The sequence below is a fragment of the Sylvia atricapilla genome, chromosome 5, assembly GCF_009819655.1.
Source record: "Sylvia atricapilla isolate bSylAtr1 chromosome 5, bSylAtr1.pri, whole genome shotgun sequence".
Classification (NCBI taxonomy): Eukaryota; Metazoa; Chordata; class Aves; order Passeriformes; family Sylviidae; genus Sylvia; species Sylvia atricapilla.
In genome coordinates this window covers 8,579,808-8,607,133 of record NC_089144.1, presented here as the reverse complement: position 1 = coordinate 8,607,133, position 27,326 = coordinate 8,579,808, and the positions used below count along the sequence as shown (strand labels likewise).

The 27,326-nt window shown below is 42.1% G+C and overlaps 1 protein-coding gene across 1 annotated transcript in view; it reads right to left on the bottom strand.

The window, feature by feature from the left end:
• LOC136361307 (cadherin EGF LAG seven-pass G-type receptor 1-like) overlaps nucleotides 1–27,326 on the bottom strand; it is a 98,531-nt gene that overhangs the window by 11,988 nt on the left and 59,217 nt on the right. Inside the window, exons 10-22 of the mRNA XM_066319130.1 lie at nucleotides 25,902–26,022; nucleotides 24,619–24,802; nucleotides 23,063–23,164; nucleotides 21,138–21,232; nucleotides 20,612–20,821; nucleotides 17,833–18,016; nucleotides 14,992–15,135; nucleotides 13,581–13,782; nucleotides 13,117–13,284; nucleotides 10,365–10,491; nucleotides 9,786–9,986; nucleotides 6,258–6,432; nucleotides 493–605 (exon numbers count right to left, since the gene is read on the bottom strand). Of these exons, the coding sequence (XP_066175227.1) occupies nucleotides 493–605; nucleotides 6,258–6,432; nucleotides 9,786–9,986; nucleotides 10,365–10,491; nucleotides 13,117–13,284; nucleotides 13,581–13,782; nucleotides 14,992–15,135; nucleotides 17,833–18,016; nucleotides 20,612–20,821; nucleotides 21,138–21,232; nucleotides 23,063–23,164; nucleotides 24,619–24,802; nucleotides 25,902–26,022 (2,026 nt within the window). The remainder of the gene's footprint in view (nucleotides 1–492; nucleotides 606–6,257; nucleotides 6,433–9,785; nucleotides 9,987–10,364; nucleotides 10,492–13,116; nucleotides 13,285–13,580; nucleotides 13,783–14,991; nucleotides 15,136–17,832; nucleotides 18,017–20,611; nucleotides 20,822–21,137; nucleotides 21,233–23,062; nucleotides 23,165–24,618; nucleotides 24,803–25,901; nucleotides 26,023–27,326) is intronic.

The window sequence follows — 27,326 nt, the reverse complement described above, 5'->3', positions numbered from 1 at the left end:
TTTTGAGGCAAGGAGACAAGAACTTGCATTTGGCATTCAAGATAAGAATCAAACCATGAATATTTATCTTCTGGTGTTACTTTGAGGAAGAATCTGTAAGGGAAAAGTTAAGCAGTGGTCCATTCTTTTAAATTCCTAAACTGGAAATATTTAATATTCCTTTAGGACTTCTGGATGAAGTGACTTGTTATGGCTCATTTTGTTGATTTGTTTACTAATCTCACAGAGCAGGCCTTCAAAAATGGAACAAAGCAAATGAGAAGTAGGTTTCTGGCCATACAGCCATTGCTCCACAAGCAATCTTTGTATGGGCAAGCAGCCCTCTGATTTCCAGGAGCTTAGCTCATGTCTTATCTATTTAATGAGTACATTTGCTTCAAATGTAAAGAACAAGGTTGCTTTGCATGACTACCATCTGACAAAACTTATGAGAAAAAGGTAAAGAAGGCAGAAAAGAAGAGACGGTTCTGGATGCCAACTCCCCCTACTTACAACGACAACCATCACAATGGGCCCAGCGAAACTCCAGATCAGGGTGTCATGAACAGACAGCCAGCAGAAATCAGGATTCCCATAGCCTTGTGGGTCCAGACCAACAGCAAGCCCTGTGTCACAAAACGGAGAAAAAGTAAATCAGAAAGGTGCCGCCTATAACCGAATGTAGTTTCAAATAAACAAAATGATAATGGCAAAAGTTATTCAGCAGGAAATTCTCTGAAGGCAAAAATTGAAATCAAACTTTTGTAAATCAAAATCTTTGTCCTGGTCACTTCATATCAAACAATACTCTGAGTTTTGCCAACTAGAACAAAGTTCAGCTACATAAAAATGACAAAAAATGCAAGCCCCAAATTAATTCTGTTTCAGCCCAGTTATACAGTCATTCTCACACAGCGTGAGCCTTGAGGGTGAGTGACATGTTGAGGAATTTCAATAAGCCTGAGCAGCAGAATGACATGAATCATAACTGAGGAGATGTCTATGCTATGAAAAAAAAGTGCATTCTTAACTTGCTGTCACTAAAATAACCTCAGAGACAAAGGAACATGGGAACTTATGGGAGTTAACTGCTTGATCTCAGGTGCGATTCATTTTGAACTGCCATCCCAGGTACTCACCTTGCTTTCTGCACTGTCTAAAATGGAGTTAATGCCCCAAGGCAATCGAGTTAAAAACACACCTTTTATTATCTTATTTTTCCAAACATGGCCATTTCCAAGGGGGAGTCTCTGAGCCCAACATTGACCTGCTGATTTATAATGCTGTCTGACTTGGTGACCTACACCTTGCCCATATGGTGATGGACTGGGATTTGCCTTTGACCTGCAAAATCATACCATCATAGCATTGTTTAGGTTGGAAAAGAGCTTTCAGATAGGGTGTCCCCTGAGATTTCTTTTCTCCCCAGCTCCCTCAGCTGCTCCACATCAGACTTGCATTCCAGACTCTTCACCAGCTCCTTCTGGACTTGCTCCAGCACCTCAGTGTCTTTCCTGTAGTGAGGGCCCCAAAACTGAACTGATTTGCAGAGTGGCTACACCAGTGCTGAGTACAAAGGCATGATCACAACATCGTTTTAGTCCTCCTGAATTGCCTGTTTTCTCCTCCTTTTTCCCCTGGGTTCCAGGAAAAGCTCCCTCTTCATCCCGACTGGTCTTACCCATCGGTTTGTCTTACACCACATGGGGGGTGGCCTGCTCCCGTGCCTTCAGGACCTCAGGCTTGAGCAATGTTTAGCCTTCCTGATGGCCTCCCAAGAGACTTTGTGAGCTATGCCTCTAAACAGGCCAAAGTTAGCCCTATGGAAGTCCAAGGTGGAAGTTCTGTTGAATCTCCACCTTACTCCTAAGAGAATTGAAAACTATCATTTTATATCACTGTGTCCAAGACAGTCTCAAGCCATTACATCACCCACCAGTCCTCCTCTGTTCACAACAAACAGGTCCAGTGGGGTATCTCCCTTTGCAGGCTCATTCATCAGCTATATCAGGAAGTTCTCTTCCACACACTCAGGAACCTCCTGGACTCTCTTCTGCTGTGTTGCATTCCCAGCAGACACCTATTAAGTTGAAGTTCCCCACAAGAACAAGGACTAGTGATGGTGAGACTTCTCCCAGCTGCTTGTAAAATATTTCCTCTGCCTCCTCATCCTGGTTAGATGGTCTGTAATAGACTCTCACTGTGGTATCTGTTGTCTTGTCCTTCCTGATGATTCTTATTCATAAACACTCAATTCTTTTATCACCAGCATCAAGCTCTAGACAGTCAGAACACCCCCTAACACAGGTAACCGTTCCTATTGTTTCTAACACAGACACAGCTGTGTCTTTGCTGCCACATGGATCTTCAACCCCTGCCTCCACTGAGATGGCAGAGGGAAGGACTCACTAGCACACTATCCCACAAACACTGGCATTCTGCCCTCAGTTGCCTCTAGTGAGCTTGGTTCTATCCCTTTCCCCCTCCAAACCTAGTTTAAAGCTCTTTTAATGAGCCCTGCTAATTCCTGTGCAAAGATCCTTTCCCCACTTTGAGACAGGCGTACCCTGTCTGCAGAGATCTTCCTTCCTCAGGACACAGAAACTGATCCCTGTGAGGCCTGTGGCCAGTGACATATGGCAGGTGGCTGCAGCATGCTGTCTGGGCATGGGGGACACCTCCTGTGATGAGCGTATGGCCTGTCTCAAGAGGTGGCCAAGGCTGATGGCAGGGCTGTTCTCTGCAAGGAGGGCTCAGGTGCATTAAGAGTCATCCTTTTTATGAATTGAAGCCTTAATGCTTTGATGAAAGGACACTGAGAAAGGGAAAGGTAGCTGCATTTCACTCTTAGAACTTAGAACTGGCCCACAGCCAATATTCACATCTGGTACAGGCCTATGGTCTATGAAAACTAAACTGGCTATTTGGCAAAGCAGAGGATATTGGATCTGTTTTCACTGAAATGTGGAATGAGATAGGACTGGTCTCCCTTCCTGCTCCTATCGGCCCTTCCACCACCCCCTTCAGCAGTTGCCATCCAGAAAGAATTAGCCATAAATGATTAAGGGACCATAAAGTATTTTATACAGATGTAATTCTATGCATACAGTCTGTTTCCCAGGACTGGATTTCTCCATTAATGGGGCTCTGGCTCTATGAGTAATTGGCAGACAGCATCATTTTTTCACTCCCAAAATCCTACCCTAAAGTTCTCCATTAAACAAATGGGGAAAATTGCAGTCTTCAGGTACATGGTTCAAATATTACTGCAGTCAACAACACGTGAAATAACACTTTACTCAAAGGCAGAATTAAGCCAATGCCATGTAATACTGAGAAATATTTTGGCACATCAAGTTAAATGCTGCAGCCCGGCTGCCCTTAGCAGACTGAGTGTGCAGGCTGAATGATACCATGCTGACGTTTGCAGGAACAGGGGCTGGTCCTATGGCCAAGAGTCCTGCGGGGACCAGCACCCATCCCCAGCACACACACAGGAGTGTGCCAAGGGCTGCAGGAGGGGCATGTTTTGACCCTCCTCAGCTCCTGAGGGCTCAGCAGCCATGTGTGACTCAGGCAGCTGTTGGGCAGCCTCAACTCTCTCCTGATTCATTGTTTTCCTTAGGATTTGCCAAGTGCCAGTTTCTGGAGGATATTGGTTTTAGGGGCTGCATAAGGACCTGTTTTAACACAAGTGCTGCAGTCTCCATGGCAAAGCAGTTACTGCACACATATGTCAAGCAGCTAGTGTGCTGCCACAGAGACAGGCAGAACTGGGGGGGTCTTGCTGAGTGCCAAATCCAGTCCTTTGCTCCTTTGGCAAGGAAGTCATAAAATCCCTCTCCAAGATGGATCAAACTATACTTTAAAATGAGCAAGCTTAAAGCAAATATAAAATGTTCCACTATCACTCCCAATGGAGGACTATTCCAGATCCACACTCTTCTGATGGCTGTAAGCCTTCTTCCAACTTCTACTGTACTCTTATGCATGGCAATTTGCATTTCTTTGCTGTGATTAAATGTGGTTCTTCCCCATTGGAGTGTTCCTCTGTAAGTATTTTACTACATTTTATCCCCCACTAAAGGCCAAGGTTCTCTTCTTCAAGTAGCTTGGTCCCATTATAGATGCCTTAGGACCACTCACTACACGCCAGCTTGAAATGAATATCAGTTTGAGCATAGAAAGTACAAAAAATAATATAGAAAAAGCCACTGCTACTGTAGTTTCAGGTTTGTTTGGTTTATTTTTTTTTTTCCCTCTCAGGATAGCTATGATGAAGATAAAATGGTATTTATATTTAAAAAAAAGAAGTTCTCTGCAGGTCCCTAAAATTTCTTCCCATATCTAGACTATATCACTACTAAGAAAAATAAACAATCCTTCTCTCACAAAGCAATTAAGATAATGTTTAGGATTCATGTAATGAAGTTGAAACCTTTTTACTGTTTAGAAATTAAAATTTATAAAGAAGCGTATTTAAAATATGTACAGTAACAAGTTATGTAGAAGCAAGAAATCCTACATTGTGCTATTTATGATGAAACCATTTTCTCTTCAGATGATCTATAAGCCTGGAAGGGCAAACTAAAGGCTTAGTTTTCTTTATCCTTCATTTCACAAAATCCCTTGACTTTCTCAGTAATAGCGATCTGACTTTTCATTTAAACAGAACTGCAAGTTCAGTAGATTCAGAGATTAAATTACAGGGCACGACCTGGAAAGTTTTAGAAGTGCAAAATAGTTCCATATCACAGAGAGCATATCTAAGTAGAAAAATGTAAAAATGGTATGCTTGTGATATTTAAATTGCATAATACTGCTTTTGAGAAGGTCTGAATTAATTTAGATTTCACAAGAGAAAGTAAACCTGAAGCAGAAACTCCTTCCAAATAAATTCTTCTAAAGACAATGAGTTCTGAAATGTAATTAGTTTTTGTTATTTAATGATACTTCTTTACTGCTAGAAATTATGCTGTCAAATATCTGATTGCACTTCAGGGTTCCTGAAAATACTGTAGTATAGTCCTGTATATACTGATAATAGTCACATAGGTCTGAAATGCTTCAGAAGTTCAAGGACAATTTCTATTTTAAATGTCTGGGGTATGTCTAAATTGGCAGAGCCTTCTGGGCTGTGCTTTCTACTATAAACTGATAGAAGTAGAAATTATTTAGGCACAAAATCATATGGAAAAACTTACCAGCTCCCTGAAGAGAGAATTAACCTGTACCCAGCCTACGCTGTGATTTGGAATCACAGTTTCTTAAAACATACAGAAAAAAAGAATGTAGAGTAGGTATTTTTAAATCTAACTTGTTCCATAATATTTCTGCAAGTGTACATGAGTGATAGCTATTTGTTTGATCTCAGAGGCATCTAAACCTCTGCCATTGCTGACAGTATGATATTATCATTAAAAATAAAGCTAATTGGAAAAAAAGTTAACTGCCTGCCTATGATCTGATTTCCCATATGGCAACAAATACATGCTGAAACAGTTGAACCAAAAAACCCCACTCCAACTGTTCCATGCAGCACAGTTCCTGAGGAGCTGTCTTCCTGAATTAACACAGCACCATGTGCTTAGGGTAACACTGGAAATGTCTATGGCAAAAATAGGCACGGCGAGGGCGGAGATGGATGTGCTCCTATGGATCACTCTGGATCACTTTGAAAGATTACTGCCTCCGGTTTTTCACTACTTTTCCTCAACTGCAAGTTACAGCCTTTGTATCTGAAATTAAGAAAAAGGCAACTTGAGTATTCCCAGCTTGGTTTTATGCCAAATGAAGCAGCCATTAAAATTCCCTTCAAGAAGTATTTACTGCTGGTTGACAGTAGGCAGTGGGAATGTCCAGTGAAGGGCAGTAATGTCCTGTGGGCAGGCAGCATTGCTTCTGAAGCCACTGCAGTTACCTCTGAGAGACTGTGTGTCTATATCTGGAGGTACCAGCACAGGGAAGGAAAGTTTCTGAAAACTACTGGCAAAGTTGTTAAAATAAAAATACTTATTAAAAATTATTGCCAAGCAATGTTATCAAGTCCTGATTTAATCTATGCAATTACATTTCTGTTCTTGGATAACCATCAGGATCCCTTCAGTTGCAGCAACAGGCATTTTGGTGCACAGATCTGCCAAATTCAGGCTGACTTCTGTGAGATGTGTTGCCCCATTCAGGAAAACACCCACGGCAGCCTGGGATAGGGTAACTTCCCTGAATCTGGCCAGTGAAATGGCAGGGAAACTAAGCTTTTTTGGGGTGGTTGAGGGTACCTGTTATGATGGCAGGAATGCCCCAGCCAACGACGTAGTAGAACCGCATGTGCCCGAAGTTGATGTTCCTCACTTCAGTCAGCATCCGGTAGATGTGGAGCTGCTCCACAAACATCCACGCGAAGGTGCTCATGTAGAAATAATGCAGGAGGATGGCAATCACAGTACACACAAACTGCAGAAGGGAAAGGGCAGGGAAATTAGAGTTGCTCTTCTGAATCACAACCTGGTGAGTCACCGGTTCCCCCCCCATGTAGCTAATGGCATATGAAATAAAAAGATTTTGGCAGAACAAATATACTGCCTTTAATTTAGTTTTTCAGAGTTTAAGAAGACCTGCTCATGCCATGAAAGATTTTGCTTTTTTAAAGAAATGTGGACCACTAAGCTCTGTCAGGCTGAAAGCAGCAAAAATTAAGGACCTGCTAAAACCAGAGACCAGGTCCACAGTGTGACTAAAAGTAACAGCTACAATGGGCAAACTGGTAGCTGAAGTCATCTTTGTGACCAAATAGCCACTGTGAAAACAATGACCTTCAGATACTTGCATTTCTGCAATATCTATTAACCATTTTTCTCTCCCAACTTAACAGTTTGATTGAAAACAAGTTTGAGTGAAAACAAGAATGACCACAAGCATCCGACACCTGAATTGTAATTTTGCAATTAACCTTCTCCTTTCAGAAGCTAAACAAAGAATTTGCCAAGGATCTCTTGGTAAACCTGAATTAAGAGAACTTTGTGCAACCATCCAGTTTTTGTTTGAAAATGTTCTACATTGTAACCTTTTGTTGTCGTGCAGCGCTGACCCTGCTTTCAGACTTTTTAGTGGTTTTTCATGGTGTAATGCTCAGAAATGTACATTTCCCTCTTTAATATACATTTAACCTCTTCGCTCAGCAAAGAATCATACAAAGACCACCAAATTCCTGGATTCCCTTACCACATAAGCGTTAGTATAACATCAAGTGTTACTTAAAATGTGGTTCACTAAATAAACTATCTTCCCTCTATGTAAGTAGTGCTTTTCTTGTTCCTATTCTCACGTGCTTATGAGTAGAGTGCTGCACTGAACATTAACTTTTTCAGGTAAGAAAAGAGAAAGAAAATAAATCACTTTCTATCAATACTCCATGGAAAGATTAAAACCCCACCCAGAAATGTGACTGTTAATTTACAGAAACCCATAAAAGCCAGGCTGGGTGCCAAGCAGCACTGCATTATTTGTGCTCCAGCATTCTTAACCTCTTTATGTTCATCAGTGCATGACTCGTTAGACAACTCTCATTCCATACAGACAGATGAATAATTGTCTCAAGCAGACATGGCTTACAGCCCTCCTACCTTCTCAAATTGACTGGGTAGGCTGTAAGGAGCAGCTTTCTGCTCCTTACAGCCTGTATGAAATTTAATTTACATTCTGTAAATTAAAGATCTGTGTAAATGGTTTAAAGGTCTGGGGTGTTTCATTGAGTCCTGGTAACACTACAGGACATGAGTACACCAGGAGCCCCAAAGCACAAAACTGAGAAGGAGCAAAAGAGAACAATCTCACCACGTATAACCATAAGTATTTGTGGTATTGATGTAATGAACTGTTTTACTGCTTTTATAAACCGCTGCTCAGTGCTTCATGATATGAAAGCAATCTGGAAATGAGGAGGCATCATTTACTGCATAATTTTTGGTAAAATTCTGTAGGGATGTAGACTTGACCCTCAACTCCTCAGTAGATATGTTGGAGAACTGAAATAGTATAAAGCCCTTAGCAGTGAAATGCAGTGAAAAATGAGTGGTGTGCTCAGCAAGGCGTGGGAAAGGTCAAGTTACACAGAGTACTGTGTATCAATTGGCAAGGTGAGCTCCTTTCAGCAAAGTTATTTCAGCATGCAAACATTTATATAATGAAACAAAGACAACACAAGTTCACACATGACATTAGACCATATCCCAAAGGGCAGGTCACTGCAGAAGATCTCACCACAACAGCAGATAAAGGACCTGAGTTCCTGGTAAAGAGCAATATTGGTACATGGGATTGGAACTGATGCAACCAGCTGGAAAGCTTTATCCATTTGGCATTCACAATTTTTCAAAAGGTAAAGTGGGAGAAGAAGCCCAGAAAAAAACCTGACAGACTAACCTGAATCTTAGAAGCTGAATAATTTCAGCAGCTTAATTTTGTACAGTTTTCCAAAAGCAACACTATTAAAGAGTGGTTTCCTGGCAAAACAATTTTTATAAGAGAGGTCTCTCAAATTTACTAGGAAAAGTTCTTGTCAGCACTCAGTTACTGGAAGCTGAAATTAGTCAAAGTCAGACACTTTTTAAAATGCATGTTATAGCTCAAGTGGATATTAGAAGCCAGAGTGCCAGTGTAGGATTAAGTTATACAGCAAATGAGGTTGCATGTTTAGGCACCACGGTGTCACTACCACGGTGGTGATGATATTCATTTGAATGTAGGCACATTCTCCTATTTCTGCTGCTTGGACCATGTGAAATCAGCATGATTTTTTTCTTCTTGTTGTTTTGTTTTGATCTCAATGCTGGACTTCTCTCTCAAAAATTAAATTGAAACATGTACAGTAATGGATTTCTAGAAGACAAATTTTCTTCACAGCGTTCAGATAATCCCTAAAGGAACATTTTGAATATTTTTCCTATCTGTTAAGGACATACTTTTTATTGTATGTCATCCCCCATCTGTGTTTGGCACAGGTGCCTGTGCAGCCTGGCAGTGCTGGAGCCCTTGCCTGTCTGTTACCTGTCTGAATGGTAGCCATGGCTTTTGGGATGGGTGCTACTAAGAAACAGCAGCAAGATTAGATATAATGCCACATGGTTAAGAGAGCAATGAGGTCTTAAATAAAGAACACACACACTTCATGCGTGGTTTATATCTATCTTGTTCTCAGTCTGTTCTTAACTTGCATTACTTGACATGCACAATGCTGGAGATGGGCTGAAGCCAACAAATACTGTCTGGAAGGCACAAAGCAAACTGACAGGTCTCCTACTGAATCTTGAACGTAGCAAGCTGTCCCATGCCTGGCAAGTGGCTTCCCCAGAATGGCCAGTGGGTGTACAATGTGCATATTAGCACCTGCCCAGCACCACATCGCTGACAACCTGTGAGTCAGCACCAGGAACCATTTGGGCTTGAAAGGTACCTGCTGCAGGAGAAACAGGAGTTTCCTACTGAACAGACAAAGCAAAACAGAACATTGAGGGAAAGGAAGGAAGAAATCAGTATTCAGGGTTCAGTTCCTGGGATAAACCTTCAACAGGGCTGCTGCCATACATTCTCCGAAAATAAGATATAGTCCTCTTGCCTACCATTGCTATTAATGATATCAACCACACATGGATATACTAAAAATCTGATGTTTTTCAAGTAAGTGTTGAAAGAAGCCAGAAAGAGAAGAAAGTGAAGTGAAACAGATGGCAAAAGGTAAAAGCTGCAATATCAACCCCCTGATTTAAAGCTTAGAACAACTCTAGCAATGAACACAGGGTAAGTCTTACCGGGTTTTCAGTCTGGTTGATTCCAATAAGAAACACAAGCTCAGAAAAGAACAGGGCAGCCACCAGGTTTTTGTGGATGCTGTGCAAGTTGGAACGTAGTGTGCGGATCAGGACCAGCAAAATGAAGGTGATCAGCAAGGCCGCCAGCGAGATGGACACGGTTGTGTAAGTGACAATCTTCAGAGGAAGCACCTCCCCGTTCTGTAGAAAGACAGCTTGACAGGATCTCTTGGGGTTTTCCCTTCCTTTTCCTCCAGTCAAAGCTACTACTCAGAATGCCAATGTTTTCATTACTACTGAGCCAAGATACAGATTTACTTAGGGACCAACAGGAGTGGGTGATGCTATCTCTTGAGTTGCTAAACATGTTGAGTGTGTATGGGCAGCACCCAGAGCATGCACCAAGCAGGCAAGAAGCTCCTTTCAGAAAACCCAATGGCGTGGGCAGACATGGGCAACTCTCTCCTGACATTGGGACTGCTCTGCTGACAATGCCCTGAATCACACAAAAGCTCAAGCTCTGAGTCAAAGCCCTTGAAAACCAAAGTCTCCAAAAATCATGAGCCTGACATCACCCACCTCTCGTTTAGAAATGTCCATCAGGACAGCAAAGCTGGTTATATGATTGCACTGGCAAGCAATATGGCTCTGGTTCCTGGAAAACAGCTCACACCCTCTGGAGGACCAGGCACCTGTCCCACCAATCCTGTGGGGAAAAAAGGCATTTCTGAGCACCATCCTCTGATCTCCCCCTACCTTCCACTTATCAGTGATTGATGGAGAGACGGGAAGACTGATTCATGATCAGAATTCGATTTTACTCAGGTTTTCCAAGTCTTATGTACCATTTCAGTGAGGTTAATAATTTCTACTACAAGAATTAGGTTAGAAGATCATACAAGCAACTTATGCATTTTACAACATCTTTATCGTAGGGGTTGATTGAATCCTTTCCCTTAAACGGGTTTTAATCCCATCTTCTCATAAGCTCAAAGTTCTGTTTGTCCTTGCCACGGCATCCTAGTCACCAGACTAGTTATGCTAATTATGTCTGTCTTACTCTCAGACTTGTGTATTCCCACATCCACTGCCCTGTGTGGCAGCTTGTGCTGCAAGTACCAGGACAGAATTATTTATAGCTGTCACCTGCCTGAAAGAGTATCATCAAATTAAAAAGGTCTTCAGTTGAAGCAGATTCTGATAAGACAACTGGCTTTGATGACCAGATTTTATGGAGTTATAACAGTCTGAGTCTAAAAAAAAAAAAAGAAAAAATTTGCTTTTGGGTCAGTGACCACACAATCAATATGGGAAAGAGATTGCACTGAGCAAACTGTTTGTAACCAAGGTAAATAATACCTGAACCTCAGAGGGACATGTTTTTGAGTCATGTGAAATATGTTTCATGTGAAATATGATATCATTATAGAGTTCCTCTGAAAAGTACACAAGAAAGGGTTAAAAACTTCTCTAATAAATAATATTTCATATCAGGAAATGTCTTGTATTAACAACAGGGAGGAGCTGCTGCCTTAAAATTCTTCCCTGTGCAGTTATGGTTAACTCCAGTGACTTCAGAAATTATTTTGTATCAATATTAATTATTCTGTTCTGAAGTTAATGAGTAATAAAAATAGTGTCGCACTTACTGAAAGATTTTTCAATTAGATATGACGAGACCTCTTTTTCATTCAGCAATAAAATATTTGTTAAATTTTAATATCATTTTCATCAAAAAAGTACTCACTTTATTTCTAAAAGCTCTTTCATTACATGCCACTTAAGAGCTACTTTTCAATTATGGCTGTAGGAAGAAGTAACACAGATAACAATGCCACTGAAGTTGCCAGCGAATAGCTAACAGATGAATCACTTTAGAGCTAATGAGTTATTCAAGCTCATACAATGTTCAAGAATTTATGGAAAACGACAAGCAAAAACACTACTTCACATGTAGTGAAGAGTTTATAATTGTGAGCATAAGAGATTTCTGTTGCATCTTCAACCCTTTAAATGACATAATCTCCTAAAGCATTTAACTAGGAGGCACACATTCCCTAGGTTAGTTTGCTGCTTTATTTCCAGCAAAGGATATTGCCTTTTAATGGATTTTTTCAATTGGTTTACTAGAGTTTTTTGGTTGTTAGGAAACAAGTAACAGCTATTCCCTTTTCCCTGGGCAGACCATGTCATCCTCTCCCTGTGTACCTGGGTTTGTAGCTGGAAAATGCAATATGCATGTAATAGTGACAATATTGTGAAAGCATAATATGATTGTGGTTACCTCTCAAAATGTTTTCCTTTGTTTTACCCACACTCTTGAAATATCTCCAACAGGACTGTGCTGTTTCCACATGCCATAAAACCAATGAAACATCAGCATATACAGTTCCAGCTCATATAATTTCTCATTTTCAAGAAAAAAGATGTCTTTATCTTGAACTTTACTGAATACGAAAGACCTAAATGAACCATTTTCAGAATATTTCATCTTTTTCCTAACACTTCCCTCTTAGAGAGTAATATTTTCTTCTTATATTCTGCTTCTATATTATAATTGCTTTCCATAAACTGAAAAGGTCTGATGCCCCAAAGAAGGTATTTCCTCTCCCTCCAATTTTTCACTAAAACAAATGAAAGCAAATCCACAATAGTTGAAATGAAAGCTAATTTTCTTACCAGTGCAACTGCCTTTGCATTGACTTTTGATTCAAAAATTTGTGATTCAGAAATTCATAATCTTTACTCCGAATTTTATCTGCAAAACCTCAGTCCTCATTTCTACCAAAACGAAGACTTGGTTTTGTTATTTTTTGCACTGGCCCTGGCTGAGGCACCAAGAATAGGTGCCTGTTTGCTATCTACTCTGTCCATAGTCGTTGGAGTGTAACAGGAGAAGATTCAGCCCATGGAAGAGCTGAATCATCTCCTGAAAATCCTGACTTGAAGACCTCAGACAAGCCATGAATTTAGACATTGGAGTTGGACCATGCCTGTCCAGACATACATCTGTGGGCAAAAAGCATGGGCAAATACAAGGAAATTGTGAGAGTTGTTATTTCTGGGTGAAAATGAACCTGCAGAAGGACAGGACAGCACCATGCTTCTTAGAAACTGCATGGCTAATCCTTTGTTTGAGGAGTTATGATAATTATTTTCATTTTTCTCAGGTTGGTGGGAAATGATTACATGGCTCTATTCCACCAAAAATCAGTTGTCATTTGAACTGACAGACCAAGATAGAGTTTCCTACAGAATTATCTTCCTGGGCAGGACTTTTCTGCTATTCAGACAGTTGTAACTCAGAGCCTAAAGCAAGCAGGAGACATACGTGATGGAGTGATTCCAGAAGACACAGACAGGCTTCGTTCTCTCCTCTGTTTCCAGCATGGCATACTCCACTATGATGGGCTTTTCCACCAGGTTGGGAGGAAACCCTCCATCACTGTGAATGGCTGTGCTCACTACAGGTGTGTTGATGATAGGGCGATTTGGCAATCTGCAAAAGGAGAAAAACTGCACAGTGATCTACACATCCAAATGCAAAGCTACCTTCTGCAAATGGAGGATTTCCAGTTGCTTCTGCCTTCCATACAGATGTGTTTCCAAAAACTGCTGGCACTTCTGGCATAGTTATTCTCCCACAGTGTGCCAGAAGAGGACATGAGACAGTTCTGTGGTGAGAACAGCAGCACTGATGACATTTGGCTGGTATAAAAGCAGCTCTGTCTCCCCCACGCATCCAGAGAGTAGAAGAAGGGATCTGAACAATTCACAAACATGTCTGAAGCTTACCTCAAGCTCCTTCTGTCAGGATCATAGTTTTCAGGCAGGAGGTGTCCCAGGGATCGGTATATAATGACCATGGCAACAGTATGATGTGTCTCAAGGTTGGGGTGTCGCTTCTTCCTCTTTGCAAAAGCACTCTCAGGGCTGAACACATCACTGTTCAGCTTAGAGGGTATTTTCTGATTTGAAGGTCTCATTGTAGGCACTGCTATGGACACAAATATTAAATTCTTTGCACACAGCTTCTGAGCTACCATTTAAACTGGTAATTTTGCTTTGCCAAGATACAACAATATTAGAGTTCTTACAACTCCAGGCTTACAGCACTCAGCATGCTCCTAATGTTATATTTGATATTTTTAGCAAAATTTCAGCACAGTTCATAGTTATATAGCTGATAATCAAATAACCACTGAACAGTGAAAAGCCATTTAGTCTAGCTATAAAAGAAGCAATTTCTAAGCTAAAAGGTTTGTAAGTATATAAGTACCCCATGCGTAACTTAAGGAGAGCATTAAAACATTATGCATGCTGTTAAATTGCATGTACCTTTACATATGGCAAAAATAGTATTAATGAATACACCAACTACTCACATAAGATCTCTCCCTGCTAATTCTGACATTTAATGAGCTTTCAGTTTTGGAAGATTCTCTTAAAATTCCCATTCCCTTTTCTTACAGAAAAGATACAAGCCACAGAAGCAGATGCTCTGTTTCTAAGCAAAAAGTCATAAAGCCGTATTAGCTTCATGTATTATTTTCAGAAGAGTCACTATTTCCCCATTCAGAAGACATTCAAATACATGCTGAAACAGTTGATCCAAACTGTTCAGCCATGATACATGTATTGAACTTTGAGTTACCCTCTTTCCCTTTGCTCCAAAAACTCTTGTGGTGCTTTGCAGAAATCTTGGGGTACTTCAGAGACACTGGGAAGCAGCTACTCCCGATTTATTCTCCCTTATCACGCAGCTCAAGGCTCTTTCATTGCTGCCTAGTTCTGTCAACCCCTCTCTCTGCTCCCAGATTTGTATTCTCTGTCTCTCACACCACCTCCCTCCTTCCCTGTGACTGGAGGAAGGTGGCTGGGGGACTGCAGGCGCTGGGCAGCCATCCCATCCTGTCGTGGTGGGAACAGAGGCAGAGCATTTCTCCTGCTTTGACAGGGCTTTGAGGGGCTGCAAGCAAGACCTGACAGACAGGTACAGCCAGTCCCACAGCCCCCCATGCCTCCATTGCTGCCGGCAGGCAAAATGCCTCAGAAGTATGCACAGCTGCTCCATCCCTAAATAATGTTCACTTGTGCAGGCAGTCGCCCTGCTCTCACCCTAGGACCACTCTGCTCCCTGAGGATCAATCACACTCCCTGGGAGCTGGCCATAATTGCTCACCAACCAGCAGCAGAAGGGTTTTACCTTTCCTTTCTGAAGGTCTGAATAAAGTATCAGGGAAGACAACAGATGACTCCAGATCTTTGGGGTAATCTTCTTTAATCTCATGAAATCGTGGTATTCTTGCTCCCGTGAAATTAGACTTGTCAAAGATATCAACAGCAATAACTGGGGGGGATAAAAGTTTCACATCACCACAGTGAAACATTAGAGAAAGGTTAAAATGACTGCACAATGCAGATGAAAAATTTAAACCCCAAAATAGAAAGCAAAATTTAGTTTTCTTCTGTTAACACCTTATATGATAACTAAAAGTTTATGTGTCAGCATTATGTTGTTACATTTATCAAATTATACATTTATTGTTCAGTGGAAAGGAATTCACAAGACAGTATTTTACACTATGAAAACACCACTGCAAACATTGGAAATAAAGAATTGTAAAATTGTTTAGGTTGGAGAAGATCTCCAAGATCAAGTCGAGTTGTTAACTCAGCACCCCAAGTCCAGCCCTAAAGCACGGCCCCAAGGGCCACATCTGCATATCTTAAATACCTCCAGGGATGGTGACTTCCCTGGGCTGCCTGTTACAATGCCTGAGAATTGTTTCAGTGAAGAAATTTTTCCTAATAACCATCCTGAGCTAGATCACTTTGCTGGTACTTCTCCAGTAGCAGCTGACTGGGGTTTCACAGAGGCTTTTTCCTGACTGCTGTTCAGTGAGTGCTCCTGCTTCACAGTTTCTTCACATGCTGCTGGCTTGCTCCAGTGTGTGCTGCATGTTCCAATTTTAGACTCGCTTTTTAATGGGAAGACTAAATCTACTGCTTCAAAAATATAGTTCTACATCTGTTGGATTGTGAAGTCAGCTGACCAAAGAAAATAACACACATTTTATCTGGGACTACTCCTTAGTCCTCCACTGGCAGCTCTTCCCTAGCTTACCTCATCATCTCTGCCTGTTCAACTGCCAAAATATTTAAAAGCAGTTGAGTTGGCTTAACTTTCTCATTTAAGAAAAATCACTGAGTGCCAATTTACATGTGCTGGGGGTGACCCTACACCAAAAGGTGTGATCCTCTGCAAATTCCTGTATGAAGAAATGTCCATGTTAAGACCTACAAATTCCCATTCCTTTCCTAGTTTCTAACTCACTCCCAAATGAGCCATTAGGAAACTCTATTAACACCACGTTCACCTGGAAAAACTGTTCATAAGAAAACAGACTTCTTTCAGGCCAGAGTTGCCTCATCCCTCTCAAGCTCACACCTCTTTACACAGGAAGAACTGGTTGAAAAAAATCATGATTTACCACCTGCAAGAAATTCTGGGGTTTGTTTTCATCTTAGTTCAGTTGGGTTAAAATCCTGAGCACACTTCTTTTCTGAGTATGATGATAAAAATATTTGATTCTCATAGTCCTGAGTCATAAGAAAGCATTTCAGTTTTGGTGTATTCAAGAAAAATCAAAGTGTTACAGTTTGGCTTAGTTCAACAATAATCTATGCCCCGTTGATGCAGGATGCTACAGCCTTTGTAACCTGACAGCCTCATGCGTTTGATTTTCTGCCTCTGTGATTGTGGACATAAAACATTCTTGGGACAAGGTTTCAATTCAAATTCTTATTATAACAGCAAGTGTAGTTGGTAAAATAAAGCAAACTTTTGGAACATAAGCCTTCTTTGTATCTGAAATAAACACAACAGCTTGAAAAGCTAAACAAGAGTTCAGGCTGATACAGTTTAGAGCACCTCTGACAGAAAGACCAAATAGCAATGCTGCTTGTGAGGGACTTCTGAAGGTCAGCTGGCTCCATCTCACCTCCCACTCAGAGCAGGACTATCACCAACAACCCCTGCTCACACTGTTTGTAGCTGGGAAGAAAATGAAATAGAGAGGGCAGGGGAGAAAATGGAGAAATAAGCTGACCAGGCTGTGGTTGCTGTGCTTCACCTGTATATGCACTTCAGAGATGTTTACGAAATATATCACAGTCCAAAGTGCAGGAGCTGCTATTTGTTTGTCAGAGGAGAAATTTCCTGTGATAGGTAGGAAAGATGTCTTGGTATGCCTGATGTTTTCTTCTCAGTTTAGACTCATTCTGGATATTTTGGATCCCATAGATTTTGCTCTGATTATGGGTTTTGCAAGACTGGGATGGTATTTGAAGGATTGGTGATTCTGTGAAAATACCTTTCAGCACAAGAATCTCTACTGATGAGGATTTTCTGGATAGGTTCCAGGTTAGGAAAGCATGTGAAAATCAGAGGCAGAATCACAGAATCATCTAGGTCGGAAAAGACCTGTAAGATCATTGAGTCCAACCTTTGATGGATCATTACCCTGTCAATTAGACCACAGCACTAAATAACACATTCAGTTTTTTCTTGAACATCTCCAGGCCTGAGAATTCCACCACTCTCCTGGGCAGTCAATATCTATGCAAGTAAATTTAATAATATGTAATAAAGTCAATAGTAGGGTTACTTTTGTTTGTACTGCAGTAATTCTTCAGGTGAGGTTGGTGTGATTCTTCCGAAAATGAGATCTACTACATTCAACTATATTTGCTGGTCTCAAAAGGCATTGCCTTTATTTAAAAACTTAGTTCTTCCTACTCTCTCTACACTGCTATGACTGCAACAAAAAGCCACATGGAGCAGTGGCATGGTCCAGAAGAAAAACAGATCAGACATCCCCCCGGAGGCCCCCATGGCAACTGAAAGTCATGGATCAAGGCTCGATGGATTTGAAATCAATGCAATGATTTTTCTCAATGGGTACTATTAAAATGAATAACTAGCACCTCTACTCAGCACATTTTAAAGACTTCAAGAATGGCAGTTTTCAACACAGATACTCACTCATGTTAGCGGCAACAATGACAAAAGGTCTCAGGTAGGTTTTTTCCATGTTCTGGGCCACATTGTTGAAATACTCCTCATAGTGCCTGAGCAGGTGAGCCGTGCCACCCTCCGTCCGCTGAATTTGCTCCCAGTGCTCCTTGTTGCCAGGGTCCAGTAAAGCACTACCCACTTGGATAATATTCTGAGAAATAAAGTACAAGCCTAAATTATGAAGCAAACACAGAGCTGAAGAGAGAAGCATTGAAAATGATTGGTCTGACTGCCTCAGGTGAGTATATAATGAAATGTTTAATGCAGGCATGTTCTACTGCAGCCATATAAAAATACACATGCCAGTTACTCACCCAGAGGTTTTTTGGTCATGTAAAGCAAATCTCTCCAAACTTTTTATGAGCAAAGTAAGCCAAAATTGGAGGTTGTAAAAGAACTGCCTACTTTCCTGCCCCTAATGACAGGAAATCAAGCAAGAAAACGCAGGAGGAAAACCTATACATGTTTTCTTTGTTTCTGAGAGATCAGACACATGAAAAGCACAGCTCTTAGCAGGTGCACTGAACTTCCCCAGAGAAATCAGAATTTTTTTTTTGTTGAAAAACAAAAGAAAGTCATAGATAGAAATACCACTTCCTATTTTACTTTAATTTTTTTCTTTTACTTTGTTTCCTAGATAATGAAGACAACTTGCAGGGTGAAGAATGATAAGAGTGAGTATTAGCTTGCATAGACAAACTTGAAAATACATAAGAAAACTTAAGTCATGTTATTGTCTCCCCATTTTTATGTTGCTTACAAATTGTATTAAAAAGGCATTTCTTTCTGAGGACCTGACTCTTCTGCACTTTCTTAGAAAAATATGCAAAGGGACCCTGAGGCTGGATGGAAAGAGATTGACCTCAAAAGAGAGTGCTAAATGGCTTAAATCAGAAAGATGCTAGGAAGTTTCTAATCTTGGTGTACATATGAACTGTGTTGTTGTAACAAAACCTAACTCCTAACTAAGGTAAAATTGGCATAAATGACAGTAGGAATTAATCACCACAAGCTCTAAAATAGCCAAGATTAATATTTAGGCTTCATTCAGAAGGAGTTATCTGTATCCTGTCTATATTGTTTGAGGCTGCAAGTGTCTGAGCTGAAAGAGACTCCCAATATGACCACCTCTGCCTAGGGTGAGAAGCACAACATGGTTCGTAGGAATGCAGGAGAAACACACTGTACTTGGTACCAGGCCTCCTCCGTGTTTGTGAACATTATTTATGGCTTTTATTATCTATTTTTCAGGTTTCTATGTGGAACTATAAAAAATAAATTCCTTCTCCCCTTGTACTTTCTCAGGCTAGGATGTTACCTCCTTTTATTCATGAGCTGTACTCATTAGTTTTCAAATTCCTGACCTATCCTAAAATATTTAGGGAGTTCTTGAAAACATCATCTGTATGAATTTCAGTGCCAAGTGCAGAGAACAATAAATTAAAGCATATGTCTCCAAACAAATTTTTTTTGCTCATTGTTTGTATTTCTACTCAACAAAACATGCTAGAAATGAAGTTCCTTTTCAAGATCTCAATGGCTTGCTTCACAGCCCACAGGAAAGAAAAAACTAAATCTCTTAAAATCTGGTGCATCTAAAACATAAAATGTTTCAGAAGTTCTCCACTCTCTGCTGACTGTGCAGCTTGGCTTTGCACAGGCTCTGTAATTTCACCCCAAAGTCTGCCTGACCTCTCTGGTCCTCCTGGAGTACTGTGAGCAGTGACTTGGGGGTGGCACACCTTCTAAAGGAGCCAAATGATCTTTGGCCAGCACAGATGCCAGCCTTGACCCATGGAGGGTCATTCCACATGCTGGTGCCTAAGCTCTGGGCTCTGCCAGCACAGATCCAAGCAGATGTTTTAGTTTGGACTCTGTGTTATGCCATGGTCAGGATCTCAGAAATAGTATGGGCAAGGGCAGAGAACAGTACCCCACTGTGCACATGGGATTGAGGCAATCTCTGCAAGCCTGACATGGCTCATCCAGCCTTCACATTATCAGACCACAGAAAACTCCCAACTGCCTTCAAATTTCACATTTTCCCACCACAACTACATATTTCCCAGACAGGAAGGGTGCTGCAGCTTGTTCTCTAGCCCTGGTCAGGTCTTTGGTAATAACTGGGTCTTTCATGAATGCTCTGAGTAGCAGAAGCTCTCTGGCAAACATTTTAGCATCTGCCTTAAAATATGTAAATATTTAAAATAAGTACTTAAAATACTTAAAATAAGTATCTGCCTTAATATATATTCCAATATGATATGGAATGTATTTCAATGTACCAACTCATGACTCAAGTCTTCTCAAACTGCATTAGAGGAAACCTTCAGAGTCAGTAACTGGCTCAGACTTAGTTTGCTGCACATTTAAATGAGCATGACCACATTAGGCATGTTTTACAACAAAAATAAATACAGTACACAAAACTACTTTAGCCAGGAAAAACATATTAACTTGATGATTTTTTTCATACGGGGAATATTGCTTTTGGCTGTTACCATGATCACATTTTTTAGAAAAGCACAATCTATTATATTAGTATTACACATACATCTGTGTGCATAGACACATGCATAACCAACTTTCCATTCTAATCTGAGAAGAAAGGCTTATTTGTGGAACAGATTAGGCAATGACACAATATTTGCTTCACCTTGGTCAAAGACAAATTTAATTACCCACTGCCACCTAATTTTTAAGGGGAACTGTAAGGGCTCAGCACAGCAGACAGTATTTCTCTTACCTCATTGAATTCCACATCCCTTGTGGCTGCCAAGTCAAACCCTTGCTGCTGGCTCTCATACTGGAGGACCCGGATCATTATCTGGTAGGCTGTCCTCACGTCGTTGCCATACAAGCTGTGTGTGTGTCTGGTGGCGTTCTGCAGCGCTCTCACGATCCGTATGGTTTTGTCTCCATCCAGCTTGGTCTCATTGTGGTGCAACTTCTCATTCTGAATCAGATGAAAAGGAAGAAAAAGTCCAATTATATATATATTTTTTTTTTTTTTTTCCATGCTATTTACAAAGACAATCACAATTTAGGGATTTTCAGCACAAAGGAATTGTTTCGTCAAATTTTGTTTGTCTTGAGAAAGAGTTGGCAACAAAACTCAACAGCAAATGCAACTGAGAGCCAAGGAAGCACCAAGATGAAAAATGAGGGTGTTCAAGGATGCAGTCAAAAGACCAAGTGCAGGGATATCAAACTGGAGTCCAAAGTGATCATTATTTACAAAATAAAGGGAAAACTGAGAAAATCCAGCTTACCATGTTTTTTAGATCCACAAAAGCGTGGGTGGTGCAGTTGAAAAGCTCAGGAGGCAGCCAACCCTTCTCAATGTTACAGTGGCGAACGGCGTTTCCTGAAGGAAACAAAGCATCCGTGGCAAAAAATGTTCTGAACTGTGCAGGGTAAACATTCACAGATTTCAACTATCCCAAACTTTCAGATTTCCTACATTTTTAAGTTGCTCAAAGCTACACATGTATTTCAATTTCCAAAGAGGAGATTCCTGTGAGAGAAAAGTTAAAGACTAGTAATCTTCAGGAGTTGCTTTCCCCAGGCTTTGGAGAAAAGTCAAGCCAACTCCAAGCTCTGCCCTACTGCTCACAGCCTCACTGCCTGATTGTTCTCAAATTAATTCATTCATTTCTTTATACTAAAAAAGATAAAGACTCTGCACTTCCTGAGTATTCCTGGAAACCAGCCCCTGCTGAGATTTCTGTGCAATAGCCTATATAGGAAGACCTCCTGGACAAATGCTTTCACATCAACAAATGTATTCACAGCAACACATGCCCACACATCTGCATGCTGCATGTGCTGAACACTTCAGCCAGCATGCATAATTGCCTTTTTGCCACTTGTAAACGGACTGTGAGCAGCTTACTGTTTAATTTAGCCTATTATAATTTGTACTATTTGTCAAATAATTTTAAAATATAATTCTTGGCTGAGGATCCTTCACCATGAATTGCCAGTAATCAAATTCAAATTTTACATTTGTGGTAGTTAATTCGCACATAACATACTGCATGTGTCTAAGCCATTTAATTACCAATATCTAAATAAGAACTATAATTAATTTTACTGTATCTAATTATATGATTTCTCTTCTATGATTAGGTGAATACAATTAAGCCTCAGGTTCTTAGTCTGAATATTCATTATTATAAAAGGCTTACATTTTTGAATGATCTGTAAAATTTACTTAGAATATGCAATTACTATAAGCAGCTATACTATATTGCCTGCTAGTCTATTTCCTAGAGGAGACACTTGGGTCAGCCACAAGAACAGTGCAGAAAACTCATTTTAATTCAACTTTATACTGTTTAATCATGAAAATATTATTCATCTAAAAAAATCTATCTCCTAAAATTTTTAGAACAGGAGCTAGGTTGACCACGAATCTTCTGCATACCAATAAGCAGTGGCCTCCCCCTAGAAATATTTGGGGCAGTCACATAACTACTTATAACTCCCTGAACACTCACAGCAGAGTTACCAGGTCTAGAACCAAGACAGAATTTTCATTTCCCACAGAACAGCCTTTGGAAAATATTGGGAACTCTGTTTCCAAAATCTGATACATGTTTTCAGAGATATATATAAAAAGGCAGATTGCCATTTGCCTGTTGTACAAAACAACACAGCTATTCTGCTTCTTTGTAAAAGGTGGTTTTCATCTGTTTCAGAAGATATTGTGTGGAAAAATGCGATTTTTGTTGCAACTCTTAGCCTTAGTAGGCTGCAACCCTAGTAAAGCAGTCATCAGGAATATGATTTTCCTAATTTTATCTTTGCCCAGAGGAACTGTATGGCTAAAGAACACTTATAATATGTCACTAGAAACTAAAGTGACATGTGTAAGAATTACTTGATAAAGAGAAAATAAAAAATAGAAAATTGGACTCTGCTTTTTTGAAAATAGAGAATTTCTGTGCTTTCTACATGTTTATCTGCTGTACTGTTGTATTTATTTATTGCTAGTATTCCCAGTGTATTTTAACAGCTCTTTGATTTCAGTGAGCCATACTTTTCTGCTCATGATATGCATAAGCTATGCTGCAGTCTCTACACCAAATAAATTAATGCTATTCCCGATGTACACATCTTTTTCCTTTTTTTCTTTTTTTTTTAAAGATATGCTTGCAGATAAAGTCAGTAATTATTTACCCAGGGAACTTACCCACTGAGCCCTTAGGACAAGGCACAGCAGCTGGCTGGCCAAACTTGGTCTGTGGCCACCAAATACCAGCCTCGAAAGCTTTGGGACAGCCATTATAAATCACTGAAAGCAGAAAAAGAAATGATGCAATTTTTCTGACGAGATAAAAATCACAACAGTGAGACATTTCAACCTGCCTGAAGGACCTTCCTGTAATTCCAAAGCCCTGTCAGGATACGTGTCCTCTGCAGTGCCTTCCAAGCTGTAACCAACCAGTTGCTCCTTATCCAGCAGATTGGCTGGACAGGTACAGGCAGAGGAGAGCTCAGGATGATTATGGGGCTCTGGATTTTGGCTCTGCCTATCTCTGCCTGCTCCTTTATTGTGGGGAAACATTTCTCCTTCATTTCACCCACACACTGTGGTGAGATGGCTGTTGCAGCAGCTTTGTGCTGATCACAGGAGGACGGTGGGTGGGTGAGAGGAAAGGCAGGACGGGCAAGATGGGGAAGAAAGGCAGAGTGCACGAGGTGCACGGCACAGCTTCTGTGGGCTAAAGGTGTGAGGGCTCCCACCTGCCCCTTCAGCTCAGCAATACAACTCTGCACTGGCAGATGAACTCAGGGGCAAGGAAAAGTTGGTGTTAGTCTTTTGCTCCCCCTACTCCACCTCAGCTTGCTATATTTCCATGTGAGAAAAATTAAAGCGGTAAGAGCTTTTCCCTCATATCCTCAGCCCCATGAGTCCGACTGGCACATATCTAGGAGGGTGGGGTGTGCTTAGGCTGCCGCAGTCCCCATTGTCCCCACGGCTGGAGCCCTCCGGCCAGGCTCACAGCGCCCCAGGACACAGCTGGGACACTGTTGTGTCCCTCATTGCGGTGTCCCTCACTGCCGTGTCCCCTACTGCCGTGTCCCCCATTGCGGTGTTCCCCATCACGGTGTTCCCCATCACGGTGTTCCCCACCACCGTGTCCCCCCTCACGGTGTCCCTCACTGCCGTGTCCCCCATCACAGTGTCCCCCATCATTGTGTCCCCTATTGCAATATCCCCCACTGCCGTGTCCCTCATTGCGGTGTCCCCCATCACCGTGTCCCCCACCGCAGTGTCCCCCATTGTGGTGTCCCCCATTGTGGTGTCCCCCATCACGGCGTCCCTCACTGCTGTGTCCCCCACTGCCGTGTCCCTCATTGCAGTGTCCCCCATTGCGGTGTTCTCCATCACCGTGTCCCCCACTGCGGTGTCCCCTATCATGGTGTCCCTCACTGCCGTGTCCCCCACCGCGGTGTCCCCCATCACCGTGTCCCCCATCGCAGTGTCCCCCACCGCCGTGTCCCCTCTCACGGTGTCCTCCATCACCGTGTCCCCCACCACGGTGTTCCCCCTCACGGTGTCCCCCACAGCCATGTCCCCCATCACAGTGTCCCCCCTCACGGTGTCCTCCATCACCGTGTCCCCCACTGCTGTGTTCCCCCTCACAGTGTCCCCCACCGCGGTGTTCCCCATGGCAGTGTCCCCCACTACCATGTCCCCCATCGTTATGTCCCTCACTGCCGTGTCAGGTGGGCAGCAGGTACCTTCACAGCCCCTCACGGTGACCTCGGCGAACGGGTTGTCGCAGCGGTTGCACTGCCGCCCGATGACGCCGGGTTTGCAGGGACACTGCCCCGTCTCCATGTCGCAGGCGCGCGTGTGGGAGCCGGACGGGAAGCAGTCGCAGGGGAAGCAGGTGTCGCTGCTTTGGGGCCTGTAGTAGTTGGCCTAGAAACAACAAAATGATAGACATGAGGTATTTGACTTCTAAAGTGCTTACCTTTCTGAAACCTGCTCATAAAAGGGCTCATTTTGCTGAGCACAGGTAAAAATTACATTACTATTATCAGAGACCCAGGGTTTGCGCTGCCATTTGCGGTGGAGCCACAGGGCCCACATTACTCCTCAGGCACTTGTTACAAGTGCCCACCAAACATATTCCTGCAGGATTTATGGTTTTCTCAGCTTTGCATTCCGCTCTTGTACGGCACAAATGAGCCACTACGGAAACTTCCTGCACTGTGCATTTGTGTCTCATGTAGAGGGTGGAGAGCACGCAATGATCCCACATTCAAATTTCCTCTGCACACGCTTTTGATCTGAGGCATTAGGATTGCACAAGAGCCCAGAGCTGGCACCCCACTGACTCTCCATTTAATGCAACAGTTGCTGTGTGTCCTGCTGGCGTTTTGGAAAGGAGCAGGGGGCCAGATTCACAGCCGCCAGTCTGCACAAGCCCAGCTCCTCTGATGTCATTCAAGCCAGTTGTAAAACCTATTGTGAGAAGTCCTTTGTAAAACCTTCATGACGAGGTGCCTCCCCTCCCATGTCCCCCATCTGTCCCTGCCTGTCCACGGAAAACTCAGGAGATGGCAGTGAGGAAGGCATTTAGCCCTCCAGCTCTGTCCAGCTGCCAGGCCTTTTGCTGGCCATAGCACAGGGAAGAACTTCACCCAGCTGGCCCAAATTGTTTCATGGCAATTACTCACTTGTGATACACAAAACCCCACTGACACTCCTCTGCACCCCAGTCTGATCTCCTCCAGATAAACCAGGCTGCACTTCAGAGATCAGAGCCAGGCTTTCATCCTCTCGGTTCAGTTTTCCAAACACAAATAAGATAAGAGCTGTACAGTATGATTTGGAGAAGGGTGATGCCAGCAAAATGTTTTAGGTAATGATTAACTCCACTGTGCACATACATATATATGTGACACAAAGCACAACTGTGTGTACTTTGTCTCAGATACTCACTTGTATTTATTAGTGGTACAGTTACTTTTTAAACTAAAGACATTTTGACTTAAGACTGGTTTCTTTTGCTTACCTTGCAGTGGCATTCTCCATTGGTCTTATTGCAATCAGAATCAAACCCTTTACTAGTCTCACAATTACATGGGCCACAGATGGGATTTCCCCACCAACCTCTGGGACAAGGTAGGTCGATCCTATTAAAGAAAATCAATTGCAAGAAAATTATTTTAAGTTCCCTCTTAAAAAGTGTGCAAAAAAGCTTTAGGCCAAATCTGCACTCAGCCACATCAGCTTACAGACAGTAATGTATCTCAAACAACAACCAATACATATATAAATACTATAATATGGGAAAAACTTAGAATATCAGTGCAATGAAACCCTAGAGGGAGTGTTTCTCTAAGTATTTTCAAGCGCAGGTGGCTCTGGGCCTGTGCCCTGGTTTATTTATCATCACAAACTGCCTTGGAGTATAGCTCCCCAGCACTTTATATCCCACTCCCCACCCCCATCCTGCCCCAGCCCTGCTGTGGGCAGCAGGACTTCTTGTTCAGTCCACAGGGACACCAGATCAGGTGCAAAGCTGTCTGCAAGCTCACCCTATGAAGAAAAGCTATTACTTTCAGCCAGCCTGGCTTTCTCAGAGGGTTCACTACCAGGTCTGAAAATACCTGGTCTGCCACAGGAGAGACAGAGGACCCATGATTAGGGACATAGAAGAGGGGAGGGTGGCAGCCTTGATCTGGACTAGGATCCAAGACCGTGATTGAGACTAAGTGCAGCAGCACTGGAAGCTAAGCAGCAAGCTGAAGGCAAAGCCTCATTCTCACTGATACCATTTCCCTTTGGTGAGCCTCTGAGCAGGTTATCCAACAGATGCCCCAACACTAGCTCTGGCAAGGAGATCTCTGATTCTTTGATAGCTGGGAGTCTTTGTCGAGCAATAGACTGAAGGACAAGGGCTCTGGGACCAGGATCATGGTAATGCACAAGGTATCCCCTCCACTCTGCTCATTTTAGGAAAGAAGAGCTATTTGTGTCTGTTCAAAGACCACTATCAATTTTATTTACATTAAATGCTAGTTTTGTACTTCTATGCTTTAGAATATGAAATCCACGATGTTGCATTTGACACAGTGTCAGCAGATAATGACAAGGGACAATGTCTCTGCGTCGATAATCCAGAGGAATGAACAACAAATCTGGCAACAGCATGGCCAAGATTTGCAAGCCAACACAACAAAAGGCAGAGGAAGAAGCTTGCAGTTTTCAAAGGGAAGGAAACATCACATGAGCCATTCCTAAATGGGCAGTCAAATGCACTTCATTTGCACATCATGAATGCCCCATATTGCAGCAAATCAAAGTGCCGCCTCTGGGATAAGGCTGGTTGCTGAATGCTTATCTGAGACCAGGAAGCTGCTGACGAGGGAATCAGCACGTTTCTCCCACAAAGCAACAGACATAGGCTCCCAGACTGTCCAGAAGAGATGGCTCT